The 14,165-nt window shown below is 40.2% G+C and overlaps 1 protein-coding gene across 3 annotated transcripts; it reads right to left on the bottom strand.

Annotated features, from left to right (window-relative positions):
• Window positions 1–1,766: 1,766 nt before the first annotated feature.
• On the bottom strand, window positions 1,767–14,165 carry LOC148878761 (RING/U-box superfamily protein). 3 transcript variants are annotated; one of them, XM_088959837.1, is made up of 5 exons: window positions 14,091–14,165; window positions 13,398–13,818; window positions 5,919–6,000; window positions 5,783–5,841; window positions 1,767–3,227 (listed from the first exon to the last, which is right to left on the bottom strand). In XM_088959837.1, exons 3-5 carry the CDS (start codon window positions 5,943–5,945, stop codon window positions 1,991–1,993), a joined length of 1,323 nt encoding a protein of 440 aa, XP_088815963.1. In that variant the 5' UTR covers window positions 5,946–6,000; window positions 13,398–13,818; window positions 14,091–14,165; the 3' UTR covers window positions 1,767–1,990. The 3 variants fall into 3 exon arrangements, with proteins under 3 accessions (XP_088815963.1, XP_088815957.1, XP_088815950.1); XM_088959831.1 differs by lacking the exon at window positions 5,919–6,000; XM_088959824.1 differs by lacking the exons at window positions 5,919–6,000; window positions 14,091–14,165 and having other exon boundaries at window positions 13,398–14,030.

Genomic DNA, 14,165 nt, shown 5'->3' with positions numbered 1-14,165 from the left:
GAGGAGGGGAGCGGTTTTTGTGATTTCGAACTTACCTCCAAATTACCTTTAGGTTGTTCAGGTCAGCTAGGTCCAGCGAGCTGGCTTGGATCTACTGCTAGAGGTGCCTTAGCATGTCGCCTTCGCTGCTGCTTGACTGGTTCCACAGCAGTGCTTGGTGTGATCAGACACGAGGGCGGGGCTAGCTGTTGATTCTGTTGCAGTAGTGGGAACTGTTGCTGGTATATGTGGTGCAAAACCTGCTGTTGGTAATGCTAGAACTCTTGGACCTGCTGCATTTGGGCTTGAATAGCCCACACACAGTGTACCAGGTTATTAGTTGGTTTTGTCCAATTCTAGGGGGAACCATAGAGGGTTCAACGAAAATCACACCCACTACAGGGAGAAGTGGGGCGTTCACGGGCATAGTTGGTTGAGGCACAGTCAGTGCTGGGATCCCACCTGCGGAGAGCGGTATGGTGAACTGACCTATGCAGACAGATGGGAACTGAGATTTCCCCTCGGAGACATTTGCTTCGTTGTGTTGTCCGGCATTGTTGGAGGAAGCCATGGATTTGATTTTGAGATTGAGATTTTGGAAATGGAAACAAGGGCTTTTAGTAACGAATTCCCACAGAGGGTGCCAAATGATGTGGCATAATCCGGCTGCCAGCAACGACGAAGACTGAGTTACCTGCAAGACAGTTGAATCAGAGATGCCAGGGTGTCTTACCCGGCGAGGACACTCCGATGGCTAAGTTAGCACGTAGTAGAGAGTTTGAAGATGATATCAGAGAATTAGAGAGCTAGAGAGTAAAGATTACACATCATACCTTCACCCCTGGGGGTGAGGTCTTTATATACCGGAGTCCCTTCGGGTTTGGTGGAACAGTTCCTGGATCCTCGCTGTGATGGGATCCGCTTTCGTGTTAAGTGAGGATACTGCCACCAACTGGTAATGTTGCCCATATCCGCCTGAATCAGGGAGTGGGTGAGATAATATAGCCGTTAAGGTACGATCCCATAAGATGTGGGGTTCAGTGGTGAGCTCCTCAGAGTTGTCATGCGGAGGCCGTCCTGACTAGGTAGCGAGCTGCCTGTGAAGTGTTGGGCTACTTGGTGGCGAGCTGCCTGAGCTCGTGCTCTTCAGACCCGACATGCTCTGAATGCCGAAGTGCCATAGTACTGAGATGATCTTGCACCGAGGTAGGCTTGTCCCGAGGTGAACTCTTCTCAGAAATATACATATTATATATAAAATTTCTAATATATATAAAATATCAGTTTTAATCCATCAAATCATTTTCAATTTTCAGACATCCAGCCTTTGCTTTCTTAGACTTAAATCCTTTACCGTTCACACCGAGAGAATCATTCACAAAACCGACCCAAACTGATTCAAACCGACCAGATCGGTTTTACTTAGTACTGGGTCGGTTTCGGTTTCATTTCTATGTAAGCCGATCAGATCGGGTTGGTTAGAAAAACGCCAATAAACGACCCAACCCAACCCGTGAACAGCCCTAACCACGGTTGGTCAAAAGAACGTCCATCAGACAACGGCTCTTCAAGTTTAACCGTCAATGACATAAAAATGAAATTCTTTATGAAATTCTTTTTCATTGACAATTTGACATATTAGTGTTTGCTCTCAAAGTCCTCGAAGCATTTCAATATCAATTGGACCGTGTTTAGTTTAATAGAAAATAAGAGAAAGGGAAAAGGCCACTTTCTGTTTCTCTCTTATTTTCTGTCAAACTAAATACAACTTCAGAGATTCGCCTATATAATTGGGATTAAAGTTGAGTTGACAAAGAAATCAACCAACAAAATAGTTCAAACATTGAATAAAAACATATAAAGACAGCTCTAATCATAGATGATCCGAGAATGTACAAATTTGAAGAGCTGATCAACAAAATGCAGCATGAGTATAGGAAAGGAGAGAGAGGTAAACACGAACAGATCTGCAACCACTTGCCGATACCACAGTTGAGGAGATCATCCAACCCTACTCCTGACCACTTCCAAAGCTATCACGCTTCTCATTTTGCCAACCATAGCCCTGTCCATCCCAACCCATGTCACCAGAGCCAGAGAATTTTGCCCGTTTGAGTTGTGACAAGTGAGGTGGAGGTGGTGGAGGCGGGGGCAGTGACAGAGGTTGTGGTGCCAATATACCCTTGCTATCCTTGTGATCCAAAGCACTACCACCTTGCATGGGTTCCAGTCCTTTATTTCCAGGTGGTGGAAGCGGGGGGGCATTGAGAGGTTTACCTCCAGGAAAACGTCCATAATCACCTTGAAAAAATGCAACTCTACCTTGAGAATCTGGTGGGTTTGGGAAACCATCTGGAACTCCTTGGCCACCACCTGGCAGAGGTGCGACAGGCAAACCCGTAAGCCCCATATTCCAGGGTTGAGCATAACCGTCATTGAAACCCACACCTGCTGCTGGACCAGGTGGGAAACCCAACAATGATCCCTGGTCTGACACACCTTCTGATGCCAAATCTGTTCGTGCTGTCTCATAAGGAGCATTAAAGAACGGTTGAGGTCCCTCAGCTGGAAAAGGAGGATAGTTGAATGGAGGGGGGGTTGCAGCCTGGTTTGCATTAACTGGGGGCACAACAAAACCAGGTGGCTGATGGGTATGCATAGGTGGGTAGTCAGAAAATGAAGGCTCAGATAGAACCCCTTGCTGCTTGTCTGGAAAGGCATCAGAATCTCGTCGATAATGTGGTCCACTCTGTGTGTCAAAGCTCTGCTGGTGATGGAAGCGGCCATAGGCCCCTGGCCTATCAAAGACTTGAGGTGAATTATTGTCAACCGACAGCTCAGGTGGATGGTTTTGTGGTCGAACATAAAACGATGGTGGCTTTGGTTGCATAATTGGCTTGGGTGGTTCCCTGGGTGGGAGGCGGCGAGCTTTGTCCTCTCGATCATGGGGCTGGGAATTTGAATTAAGTGAAGATACGGGCCTTGGTTGAGCACGGGAGGTGGATGAATCTGCAGGGATAGATAGTTTGGCATGGGAATCAGTAGAGAGTCTTGCAGCATTGAAAGCATCCGACTCATTGACATCTTCTTTTTCTATATTAGGTTGGAGAAGATCAGCATGGCTCTCGTGAATATGAGATTCAAATTCGGACCTCTTCAGAAAGGACTTCAGACAGTGGGGGGCTGCACAGATGAAGATGCCCTCCATCATTTTAATTGTCTGGATTTTCTGAATGCGCTCATCACAACTGCATAAGGTAAAACATAAAAAATGTTACCAAAAGAAAAATAAGAATTGTGTTTAATAGAAATATTCAAAGTGAGAGACAATCCCTTCTGATGCACAATGATGATGGACAGTAGTAGGAATGAACTGCTAAAACTACTTGGAGATCAGCACTGTAACAATGGGTGCTATTCATGAAGTATAGTCCAAGAAAGAAAATTGGACTTAATCAAAGTTTAGAAGCCATAGTATTTGCTGTTTTGGGAATATACCTGAATGGGCAATTTAAGTTAGAAGCCATAGTCCTTGTTTCCTCACCGTCACGCATACCTTAAGTCCAAGGCCCCCTATTTCCAATCAATTTTATGGTTCCTTTCCTTCCCTTGTTCGCATATGAAATTTCTTTGCACTTCCATCTTTTTATATGGATTCAATCGTCACGAGTAGCTTGACATATCCATATCCAAATTCTTTAATCCTTAAGGCTATGTTTGGTTTAAAGGAAAATGCAAGGACAGGGAAGGAAAGGTAGAGAAACTTTTACAAACCTTGTATTGGTTTCCCTGTCTTTCCTTTCCTTTCCCTACCTTTTCCTTCAAACCAAGCATAGCCTAAGTAGAACACCATCAGTGCCAGTGGATGTGGATCCCAGCCCCAGTAAACTCTACAGTTTTAAACACCCTAAAAAGGATATCAAGGTTAATGTTAATGCGTTTTCTCAGCAAACCTGGCCCTTTGAGGATGGTGAAGGGAGGTGTTTTATATTGTTAGAAAGTCCATTTTAAGGACCAAGAATCTTTTTTTCTACCATTTCCTTTTAATCCGGTTATCCAAGAGGTTTATTCTGGAAACTAGAGCTGTAACCCGGGCTGTGCCGCCTGTGGCCCGGCACAATTTTGCATCAGCCTGGCACAGCCCAGCACGACGGCACGCAGACCATGCCAGGCACAACATGATTGTGTGGGTCATGCTAGGCCAGGGGTTTCAGGTCCACGGACCGCCATGGCACGGCACGATTGTGCATTGACGTGCTGCCCGTGGCCCACGTGCCAACACAGCCCAGTCCACAGCACGGAACAGAACAGCCCGGCCCGCGGGCCCGCAACAGGCCGAGTGCAGCCCATCAGAGAAAACTAACCATTGCCCGTTTGGGGCACTTGGGGGACCCCCCAAACAGCTAGTTTCAGCTTTTTAGGGGGGTTTTATAGAAATACCTCTCAATCAACAACTATAAGCCTATAAATAGCTATATAGGGGGTATTTATGCATTTTGGCTTTGGGGGGAAGAAAAAAAACAACAATGCCCCTACAACAGATATATCTTATAATATAACAGCTAGTTTGGAACTTTGGGGGCATTTGGGTAAAGTGATATATGAGTTTATAATGACCAAAATACCCCTCCCAACAATTAAAAAATGACTAGTTTTTAGGGTATTTTGGGCAATTGAATTATTTTCAATTCCTATAATTAGTCCTATCCTCCACCATTCTCATCACACCAATTCAGTAATTCTAAATTCTCTTCTCAATTATTTATTCTCATTATCTCATACTCTCTGTCTCTCATCTCATACTGTCATAGTGTCATACACATTAGGAGGCTATAGCCTTTGAAGCTTCAACCGTTCAAATCAAGTTGAGATTCTGAACCAATAATCCAGCCATCTGGATAAGTGCAATTAAATTAATTTTAATTTTTTTAGAATTAAAAAAAATGGCTAACTCCTCCTCCCAAAACCAATTCCCCAACAGTAAGTTCACTAGCCCGATTTGGAAAGTATTTAAAATAGAGGAGGTTGAGGGTCAAGGAAAAAGAGTTGTTTGCCAAAAATGTAGGATTGACTTTAGCTTCAGTAGCAAAAGTGGTATTGGCCACTTGGGCAGAAATTTGCTCTTCCATAAGAAACAAGAAAAAGACATCTACTTTAAAGATTTGTTGGATGTTGAGGATAAATTACAAGACGAAGAAGGGCATGACACTATTACACCTAATGAAGCTAATGATTGAAGTCAAGGAGATGGAGTAGTTTTTTCAATTTTATTTAAATTAGTTGTTATTTTTTCAACAATGTTATTTTTTTCAATTTCTAAATTTTTTATATTTCAAATGAAATAAAATTTCTATTGTTTTCCAATTTGTTGTCCATTTTGTATTTTGGTAAGTATTTTTTTCATTTCTTTGTTAGATTTTTTATTTTTTTTCAATTTGTTTCCAAAGGAAATTTAAGTATTTTAGTTTTACTTTTTGTTGTCTTTTTTTTTTTTTAGGGGGCGGGGGGCAGGGGTAGGGTACAGTTGGTTGGTTAGGTCACTTAAACATCACAAGCTTTGGTTCCCAATTCCCCCCTTCTAACTTCACTTGTTTTAGATAAAAGATCTCATTGTTGAAGATTGGAAAATTATATTTTAAGCTTAGGACTTATTAGGCATTCCTTTCTCTTTTTATTTAAGTAAAAGCATTCATTTTAAGAAATAGTTACTACAATTATTAAATACATATTGTAACGATAAAAAGAAATGTGCACAGCTTTAGTCTGGGCATAAAAGATTGCGAATAAGCTTAAAGTTACTTACAGGTAGCAGCTAGAATCACTCCTAGCACAGTCCAAACAAAAGGCATGCTCACAAGGACTCTGCAAGAACATAAGATTGTAAGCTTATAACAAGCTCAAGGAAATCCCAAGAGAAAAAAATAACCAAATGCATTTACCATAAAATTTGTTGAGCATGGAAACATAACATTAGTCTGTTTCGGTCACTCCAAACTCCATAAAAAATATTTAGAACCCACACTGTAACCAAGGTTCAAAGTATCAGACATGCAGGATACACTTTAGATACGGTAAAAATAAGGATATGCATGGGTACAGTAGGGAAACTCCATTAAATCCCAAAAAGAAATACATCAATAACACTAAATCCCAAAAAAAAAACCCTCAAGCTGAGCATAGATATTGATCATGCCTAGCTTGCTTATGTAGTATTGCAACTTAGCCTTAGAAACTCCCTTAGAATATCTGCCAACTGTTCTTCTAAAGCAACAAATGGTAGACAGACTTCTCCAAATGCTACTCTCTCCCATAAAAAAATGTCCATCTACTTCAATATGTTTGGTACTGTCGTGCTAAATGGGGTTGTGAGCTAAGATATATTGATAGTAGCCTATTTATCACAATACAACATCATTGGGTTGTCATAACCGATACCCAGCTCTCCTAGCAATGATCTAAGCCATAACAATTCTGACACCCCCTGAGCCATTGCTCAATATTATGCTTCTACTGAAGATCTGGCCAAACAATTGGGGCTACAGCAGATTGAGATAGAGAGAGACTCCAAATTGGTAATTGGGTGGATGCAATCAGGGCAGCTGGGAATTTGGCAATATAGACAGCTGATAAGGGAAATTCTTAGCATAACAAGGGAGGTGGTTGTTTGTTTCAAGTGGGTAAGGAGATCAGAAAATGGTTTACGCCCTAGCAAAACAAGGGACTGTAAGGGAGAGACTTTATTGGGCACTGCTGTAATGTTTGATGTTTATTGGATCAACCTTTTCTAATAAGGGTTGACTTTTGTATTTCAATTTAATTTATCCCTAAAGAAAGTTATTGTTTCTGATAAAAAAAAAAAACAATTCTTACTTCTTCATGAAACTAAATTACCAACAGCAAGGGTACAACGTACAATATCCAGATGTAGACCTCCCATCATCAATACTACCTGCCCAATCTACACCCATATATGCCTCAATCCTCCTATGCCCATGGTTGGCAAATGGAAAACCTCTCACTCTCCCCGGAGATCCCTTTAAATAACATAATATCCTTTCAACAACCGCCAAATGAGTTTCTCTAGGAGCATGCATGAATTTGCTAGCCAAGTGCACTACATAAGATATATCAAGCCACGTCATACACAAGTATAAAAACTACTCCACAAACCTCTAAAACACTCCCCTATCAGTCGGTAACTCCTAATCTGTGGTAGATAACTTACAATTTGCATCAATAGGTGTCGGAACAGGTTTGGCACCAAGCTTACCAGTCTCAATTAATAAATCCAGCACATATTTTATTTGTGAAATAAACATCCCATCTTTCGACCTTGCCACTTCAATACCCAATAAGTAGTGTAGTGCACCAAGTTCCTTAATTTCAAATTCAGTATTGAGAAAATGATTAAGTTTCCCAATCTCCTCCACATCATCTCCAATAACAATAATATCATCAACATAAACAGTAAGGATAGTAACTAAAGCATCTCTCCTCTTCACAAAAAGGGTGTGATCAGATTGAGTCTAAACATAGCCAACCCCAACAAAAGCATTGTGGAACCTTTCAAATCAAGCTCGTGGAGACTGTTTGAGCCCATAGAGAGATTTCCTCAGTCGACAAACCTTCCCTACTAATTCCTTACCATACATGCCAAGAGGGAGAGACATATACATCTCTTCATGAAGGTCACCATTCAGAAATGCATTTTTCACTAAACTGATATAAACACCAAGACAAGGAATCCGTCAAGGATAAGAGAACTCAAACAGAATTCATTTTGAAAATAGGAGCAAAGGTTTCCAGGTAATCAACTCCATACTCTTTGAGTATAACCCTTAGCAACCAGCCTTTCTTTATACCTCTCAATTGATCCATTAGCATGGCATGTAATAGTGTATACCCAATTACCCACTTACAACTTATCAGCTCTTTCCCTTTAGGCAAATCAACAACCTCTCACGTGTTATTCTTACAAAGTGCTTCCATTTCGACTCTCATTGCATCACTCCATTCAGGTCTAGATAATGCTTCTGACACATTTTTGGGTATGTGTTGAGAGGAAATGAAGGCTAAAAAGGAATAATAAGAGGGAGATAACAAGCCATAAGAAAGGTGTTTAGAAATATAATGTGTAGTGCATTTACATTACCTTTTCGTATGGCAATGGAAAGGTCAATGTCTGGTATAGTGGGTGAAGGCAAACTAGAAGGTTTTGGATCCACCACCTCTTCTGCGATGGGAGGTCCAAGAGACACATGTGATGGAGGGAGAACAACCTATCCATGTGTGTATTGGAGATAAAACCTTCATAAATTGGGTGCTAAGGAAGACTAGTAGGGGGAGACGAAGGAACATCAAGGAGGAAGAATCATGAACTAGAGAAGGAGGAACAGCATAACTGGGAATAACCGGTGACTCACAAGAGATGTCACCAGGGATAGGAGATGGAAGAGAAATATCAAAAAGAGGAAACTTCTCCCCCTAGGATGGAACTGGATAAAAATGAGATAACTCATCGAATGTGACATCCATGGAAACAAACTAAGTGCCACTAAGAAGATCATAGCAACAATAACCCTTTTATGTGGAGGCATACCCAAGAAAGATACATTTCCTAGCCTTTACTTCAAGTTTGTGTCTTTGTGAACTAGGAATATATACATAGCAAGTGCAACCAAACACTTTGAGGGGTATAGAGAATATGCCCTCATCAATGAAAAAAAAAAGACAAAGGATGATTGAACCCAAGGACCCGTGAAGGAAAACAATTAATCAAATAAGTTGTTATAAGAACAGCATTTCCCCAATATTTTATAGGAACATGGGAGGCAAACAAAATGCTTTTAGCAATTTCAACATGTCAATTTTTCCTTTCAGCTACCCCATGTTGAGGGGTGTGAGGACAAAACCTTTGATCAATAACTCCCAAGTAAGCAAGATAGGTAGAAAGATCCTTCTCAAAGTACTCCTTAGAATTATCGGAATACTTTGGTACTTGTTTTAAATTGAGTGAGAACAAGTTCATGAAATTATCTTTAACTTTGGAACCTCATCACGAGAACGCATCAAATAAATCCATGTATATCTAAAAAAATCCTCTATGAACAAAATGGAGTATTTATAACCCCCATAAAGGTATATGATACGGCCCTCACACATCAGTGTACACAATATCGAAAGGATATTTGGATCTTTTATTACTTAAGGGATAAGAATTTCTACAATGCTTTGACAACTGACATGACTCACATTATAGACTAGAAAGACTAACAATTTTAAACAACTCAGGAAATAAAAGATGCAAAGAAGAAAAGGGAAAATGACCCAAACAAAAATGGCATAACATAATTTTAAGAAAAGACAAACACAATTGACTCTAAGGCCACCTTTTGTGATGATACCGGGTTCTTCTTAGGCACGTCAAGCAGGTATATCCCATTTGCCTCATGGCCACTCCCAATCACTTTCTAAGACTTTAGGCCTTAGAAAACACAACGGGAAAGAAGGTTATACAACGATTCAATGATTTAGTCAAACTACTAATAGAAAGAAGGTTAATATTAAGTTTAGGTACATGGAGAACAGAAGGTAGGGTAAGGATCTTGGTGGCTCTAATGCCTCCCTTTCTAGAAATAGGAGCAAGAAAGCCATCAACAAGGGAAATTTTATCTTAGACAGGTAAAAGTTGGTAGGAACAAAAAAGATTAGGTATACTAGTCATGTGATTAAATGCACCAGAATCAATAATCCAAGAGATACAATGATTACCTGAAAAGGATGCATGATTAGTAATGGCACAAGCACCTGAGTGGGCAAAGGATGTAGATGTTGAATTGCCTGTAGAGTTGGAGCTAACTTTCCTATCCAAGTGATTCAGAAGTTTCCCATATATTTCAAATTCAGCTCCCACAACTGGTAATTGTTCCACGGTCGACTTCTCTTCGCTAGACCTCTTCTCAGTATCCGGTATAATGGTTGCATTAGCATTTTCACCCTTCTTGTTATTTTTTAACCCATTTGGCATCAAATGAAGATGTAATTTCCAATAGGTGTCTCCTAGTACGCTTAGGCTTCTTGCAATAAGCACATATAGCTGTCTTTGTCTTCTCCTTCTTATATCACTACCCTTTGGCTTTACACCAGCATTGGAAATTTTATTTTTTTTATATCTTTTGAAGGGCTACATAACAAGGGGTATCCCATCCCCCAACCCAGGTGCAAGCAGAATTCGACCCCAAGTCTCCGCTACGACCAGTAGGAAACCTTACCAACCAGCTAGTTGGCACCTTGCAACATTGGAAAAATGATTAATAGTAGAATTCTAAAGATGTACCCGCCTTCTACTTTCCTCACTACTCACCAGAGAGTATGCCTTAGATAATGTAATATCATCCTCAGAGAGTATGTTTTGTCTGGTAATATCATACTCTGAGTTAAGTCCTATAAGGAACTCAAACACCCTATTTCTCCACACCAATTTTCTATATGTTTCTGCATCCTCGGTGCTCTTCCACACGACAATTTCAAGAAGATCAATCTCCTGCCATAAAGATTTCAGCATAGTGTAGTATACTACTAGAGGCCTCTCCCCTTGTTTTAGATTATTGACTTCATTTTTCAGCTTGTATGTTCTCGCAACATCCATCTTTTGAGAATACGTTTCGGCTACAGTATCCCATATTTCCTTGCTATGTGTCTCCATCCATAGATAGTGCTCACTAATATGTGGTTGGATAGAATTTACCAACCACCCAATAACAATGTAATTTTCCTATGTCCATTTCTCAAGACTAGGACCTCCGTCTTTCGGTTTCTCTTTACTGCCTGACAAGTACCCCTACTTGCCTCTACCACACACATGAATCTTCACAGATTGTGACCAAGCTAAATAGTTTGTGCCATCTAACTTCACTGTGGTCACAGCACCCAGCAGGGATTCCACAAGCCCTCCTGGACTACTTCCAAGTTCCCCATTCTACTTAACTTCAACTCCATATGTCTCCATTGATCAAACAAAAATAAACGAAATATAATTTAGGCTTCAACTAAGATCTTCCAACACCCAGGAAGTGAAAAAACCAAGAGAGATATTTTCACACTGCCCAGCAACCCAGAAACTAAGAAAACTGTGAAAGAAGAAAGTTCCCCAACCTGAATCGATCTCAATAAGAATCTCTATGAAGGCCATCACACCCTGAGCACCACTCTAGAAGGGTCCCCTTACCACTCAACTGTAATTCTTCTCTAGTCGGCTAGATTTGTGGGCTAGCTCCCCAAGACGCTTCTTGGGTAGAAAAAAAAAAGGGATCAAAACTTATCTCAAATTCTCCAAGAACACCCCCCCCAACTGACTAGGATGAATGAAACATTAATCAACTAACACCTTAGTTCTCCATACACATTGTGTATGGGATTAAAGTAAAAAGGAAAAAGAGGTAGGGTTGCTCTGATACCAAAGTTGACAGTTAATGCTGTAAAACAGTGTGTTTAATCAATAAAAAAAAGAAAGAAAAACAGATCTGAAACCGTAAGGTAGAAGAAGAAGGAAGAAGAGAGAAGAGAAAAGATGAAAGAAGGAATGTTTTGGGAAGAAGAGTTCATGGCTCACCCAGCCTTCTCTATTTGCATTTGACCTATCATAGTTAAAAGGAAGTTTACATAATTGCCCCTAGTAGAGCAGCTGTTAAAAAGAATAAGAGAAATAAATGAAACAAACATAACAAAAGGGGTCTATGGCCCATAATAATAACAAATAAAAAGAAATAAACAAAGGGCCTACTAGGGAGCTGTCTGGCCCAATATCTGAACACCTCTAAAAGGCTTACCTTCCAACATCCAAAAATTAATCATAGCCAAGATCATTCCTTTCAGGCCTTTGGAAGGGGTACTTAAGTTCTCAAAAATTCTTTTGTTATGTTCCTCCCAAATACACTACAGTAGTACATGAATCACAACCTTCCAATAGAAATTACCCCTATTTCCCAACTTGCACTCCGACCGTTTCTTAATAAAACTACCCACAATAGCTGTTATTCATAGTAAGGTCAAAAAAGAACTGCCACATTCTATGCACAAACTTGCAATTGACGAGAAGATGACCAATGAATTCCCCATCCTTCATACAGATAGATAACACAAACATGGGGAGAGATGTAAAGCTGCCCATTTCTCTTCCTTAGGACTCATAAGTATTTACGCCTCCATAAGTTGCCTCCCAAATGAGAAAGAAATTCTTCCTTAGGACCCATTTCTCTTCCTTACAATCATTGTGAAAAGAAGGGGAGAGAGGGACGTCTTTGTTGCAATACCCTAGAATCTTTGAAGAAACCATGAGGAGACCTATTACCACAACAACTAAGTGCACCCCTACATCCATCTAATCTAAGTAATCCCAAACCCTTTCAATCTCATGACATTCCACAAACACCTCCAATCCACTTCATAATATGCCTTTTTAAGTTTTAATTTACCGCAGATACCTTTCCTGTTTCTGTCCTCCAGTGGTTCATTATCCATCAAAGCACTATTAACAATTTGTCTCCATCCAATAAATCTATCTGTTAACATAGTAACAGATAAATTTATCTGTTACTATGTTAACCTGGAAAGCATTCTCGTTGATTAATGGTTTCCCAATAAGTGGTCTTTGCAACTTGAGAAGGTGAGATATAATAAAGAACCAACAAATCTATCTGTTAACATAGTAACAGATAAATTTATCTGTTACCATGTTAACCTGGAAAGCATTCTCGTTGATTAATGGCTTCCCAATAAGTGGTCTTTGCAACTTGAGAAGGTGAGATATGATAAAGAACCAGCCCATGCCCAACATTTATAACTAAATAGTAAGCCTGTTCTACCCATAGCCCGAACAACCAAATAATTAACTTCAATTAACCCAAACTATCTCGACCCAAGCCCCATATACTTAGCTCGATCCAAACCCAGGTTGGACCATGCTGTCTTTCAATTACAAGGCTTAGAATAACATTGTAATCTGCCAGAAAACTAAAGATCAGGATAAGTGGATTTGCAAAGCTTGAAGTCGAATTTGCTCATGTTTGATGTGAAGTTCAAATAACTAAACTAGACATTTCTATTGTTTATGCTTTTGCTTATACAGGCATAAGTCAGCTAAGATTAGGGCGGTTTCTTCTCCAGTACAGAACTCAGTGTCGTAAACTTGATCAACCCCCCACCCAAAAAAATAATCACTCACAGTAAAATAACTAGCTTCTTTCAATTCTTTTATTTTTCCTATTTTGAACATAACAAAACGTTTTCGTGCGGATATAACATTTGAAATTACATCCTCTACGACCAGAACTTTCACCGAACACAAGGCGAGGAATATGGAAAGAGAGCATTACAATGAAAGAAAGCAAAGAAATAAATGAGTTGGAATGATAACGTACCAAGCGACCATAAATGGCGATGGGGAAATCACAGCGAACGCAAAAGTGGACTCTTTCACCAAGCAGGCGACGAGATCTTCGGCCGACAGACTTGACAATGGAAGCAGCAGGGTTTGCAGTACCGAGGGCCTTAGCAACATGGAGATCAGCGAGTACAAGGTGGTCGGGGCATGCGACCGTGACGGTATCTACTGGCAAGGGCTTCGCCCCTCCTCCGGTCTCTGCAGACGAACCCTTGCTCAGTCGAATCTGAAGCATCTTTCTTTTGCCGTCTCCTTCTCTCCCTCCCGATCTTTGCAACCCTGTGGCTGTGGCTTTCAATCTTACGACTCTCAGCCAAATCGCGAATACAAGTCGTTACTGGGTTCGGAAGGGAAACGCTTTGCGGATCGACCGGTCCTTTGGCGGTTTTGATAAAAGCCTAAAACGAATAAAAAACTCTGATAAGGCATTGGGTTTTTTTTTTTTATATAAGGCATTAGGGCTTGGATTTAGGTTTCTAAAGTACTTCTATCTATGGTTTATATTGTCTTAAATTATCCCAAGTTTTCAGACAATGGAAAAATAAAATGTTCGATTTGCCCTTTATTTTTTAAATTTTTTAAAATAAAATCAAACTGATCAAAATTTATTGACAGTTGAAGTTGAAGCAGTACATATATATTCATGAGAGAGTTGAAGTTGAAGCAGTACATATATATTCATGAGAGAGGCACGATGTTTATCGTCGCCCTTGTTAGATTCAATTTGTTCAAATGCAAATAGATA

The sequence above is a fragment of the Nelumbo lutea genome, chromosome 1 (genome assembly GCF_056320005.1).
Source record: "Nelumbo lutea isolate HS-2025 chromosome 1, American lotus-T2T, whole genome shotgun sequence".
In the NCBI taxonomy this organism is placed as follows: domain Eukaryota; kingdom Viridiplantae; phylum Streptophyta; class Magnoliopsida; order Proteales; family Nelumbonaceae; genus Nelumbo; species Nelumbo lutea.
This window is presented reverse-complemented; position numbering and strand designations above follow the sequence as displayed.

What these genes read in the sequence shown, in the direction of transcription:
- LOC148878761 (XM_088959831.1), bottom strand. Translation starts at nt 13,655, where the DNA reads ATGCTTCAGATTCGACTGAGCAAGGGTTCGTCTGCAGAGACCGGAGGA. An exon ending in TCGCCATTTATGGTCGCTTG is followed by an intron (nt 5,842 to 13,397) that starts GTACGTTATCAT and finishes ATGTTCTTGCAG; the next exon opens with AGTCCTTGTGAGCATGCCTT. An exon ending in AGTGATTCTAGCTGCTACCT is followed by an intron (nt 3,228 to 5,782) that starts GTAAGTAACTTT and finishes TACCTTATGCAG; the next exon opens with TTGTGATGAGCGCATTCAGA.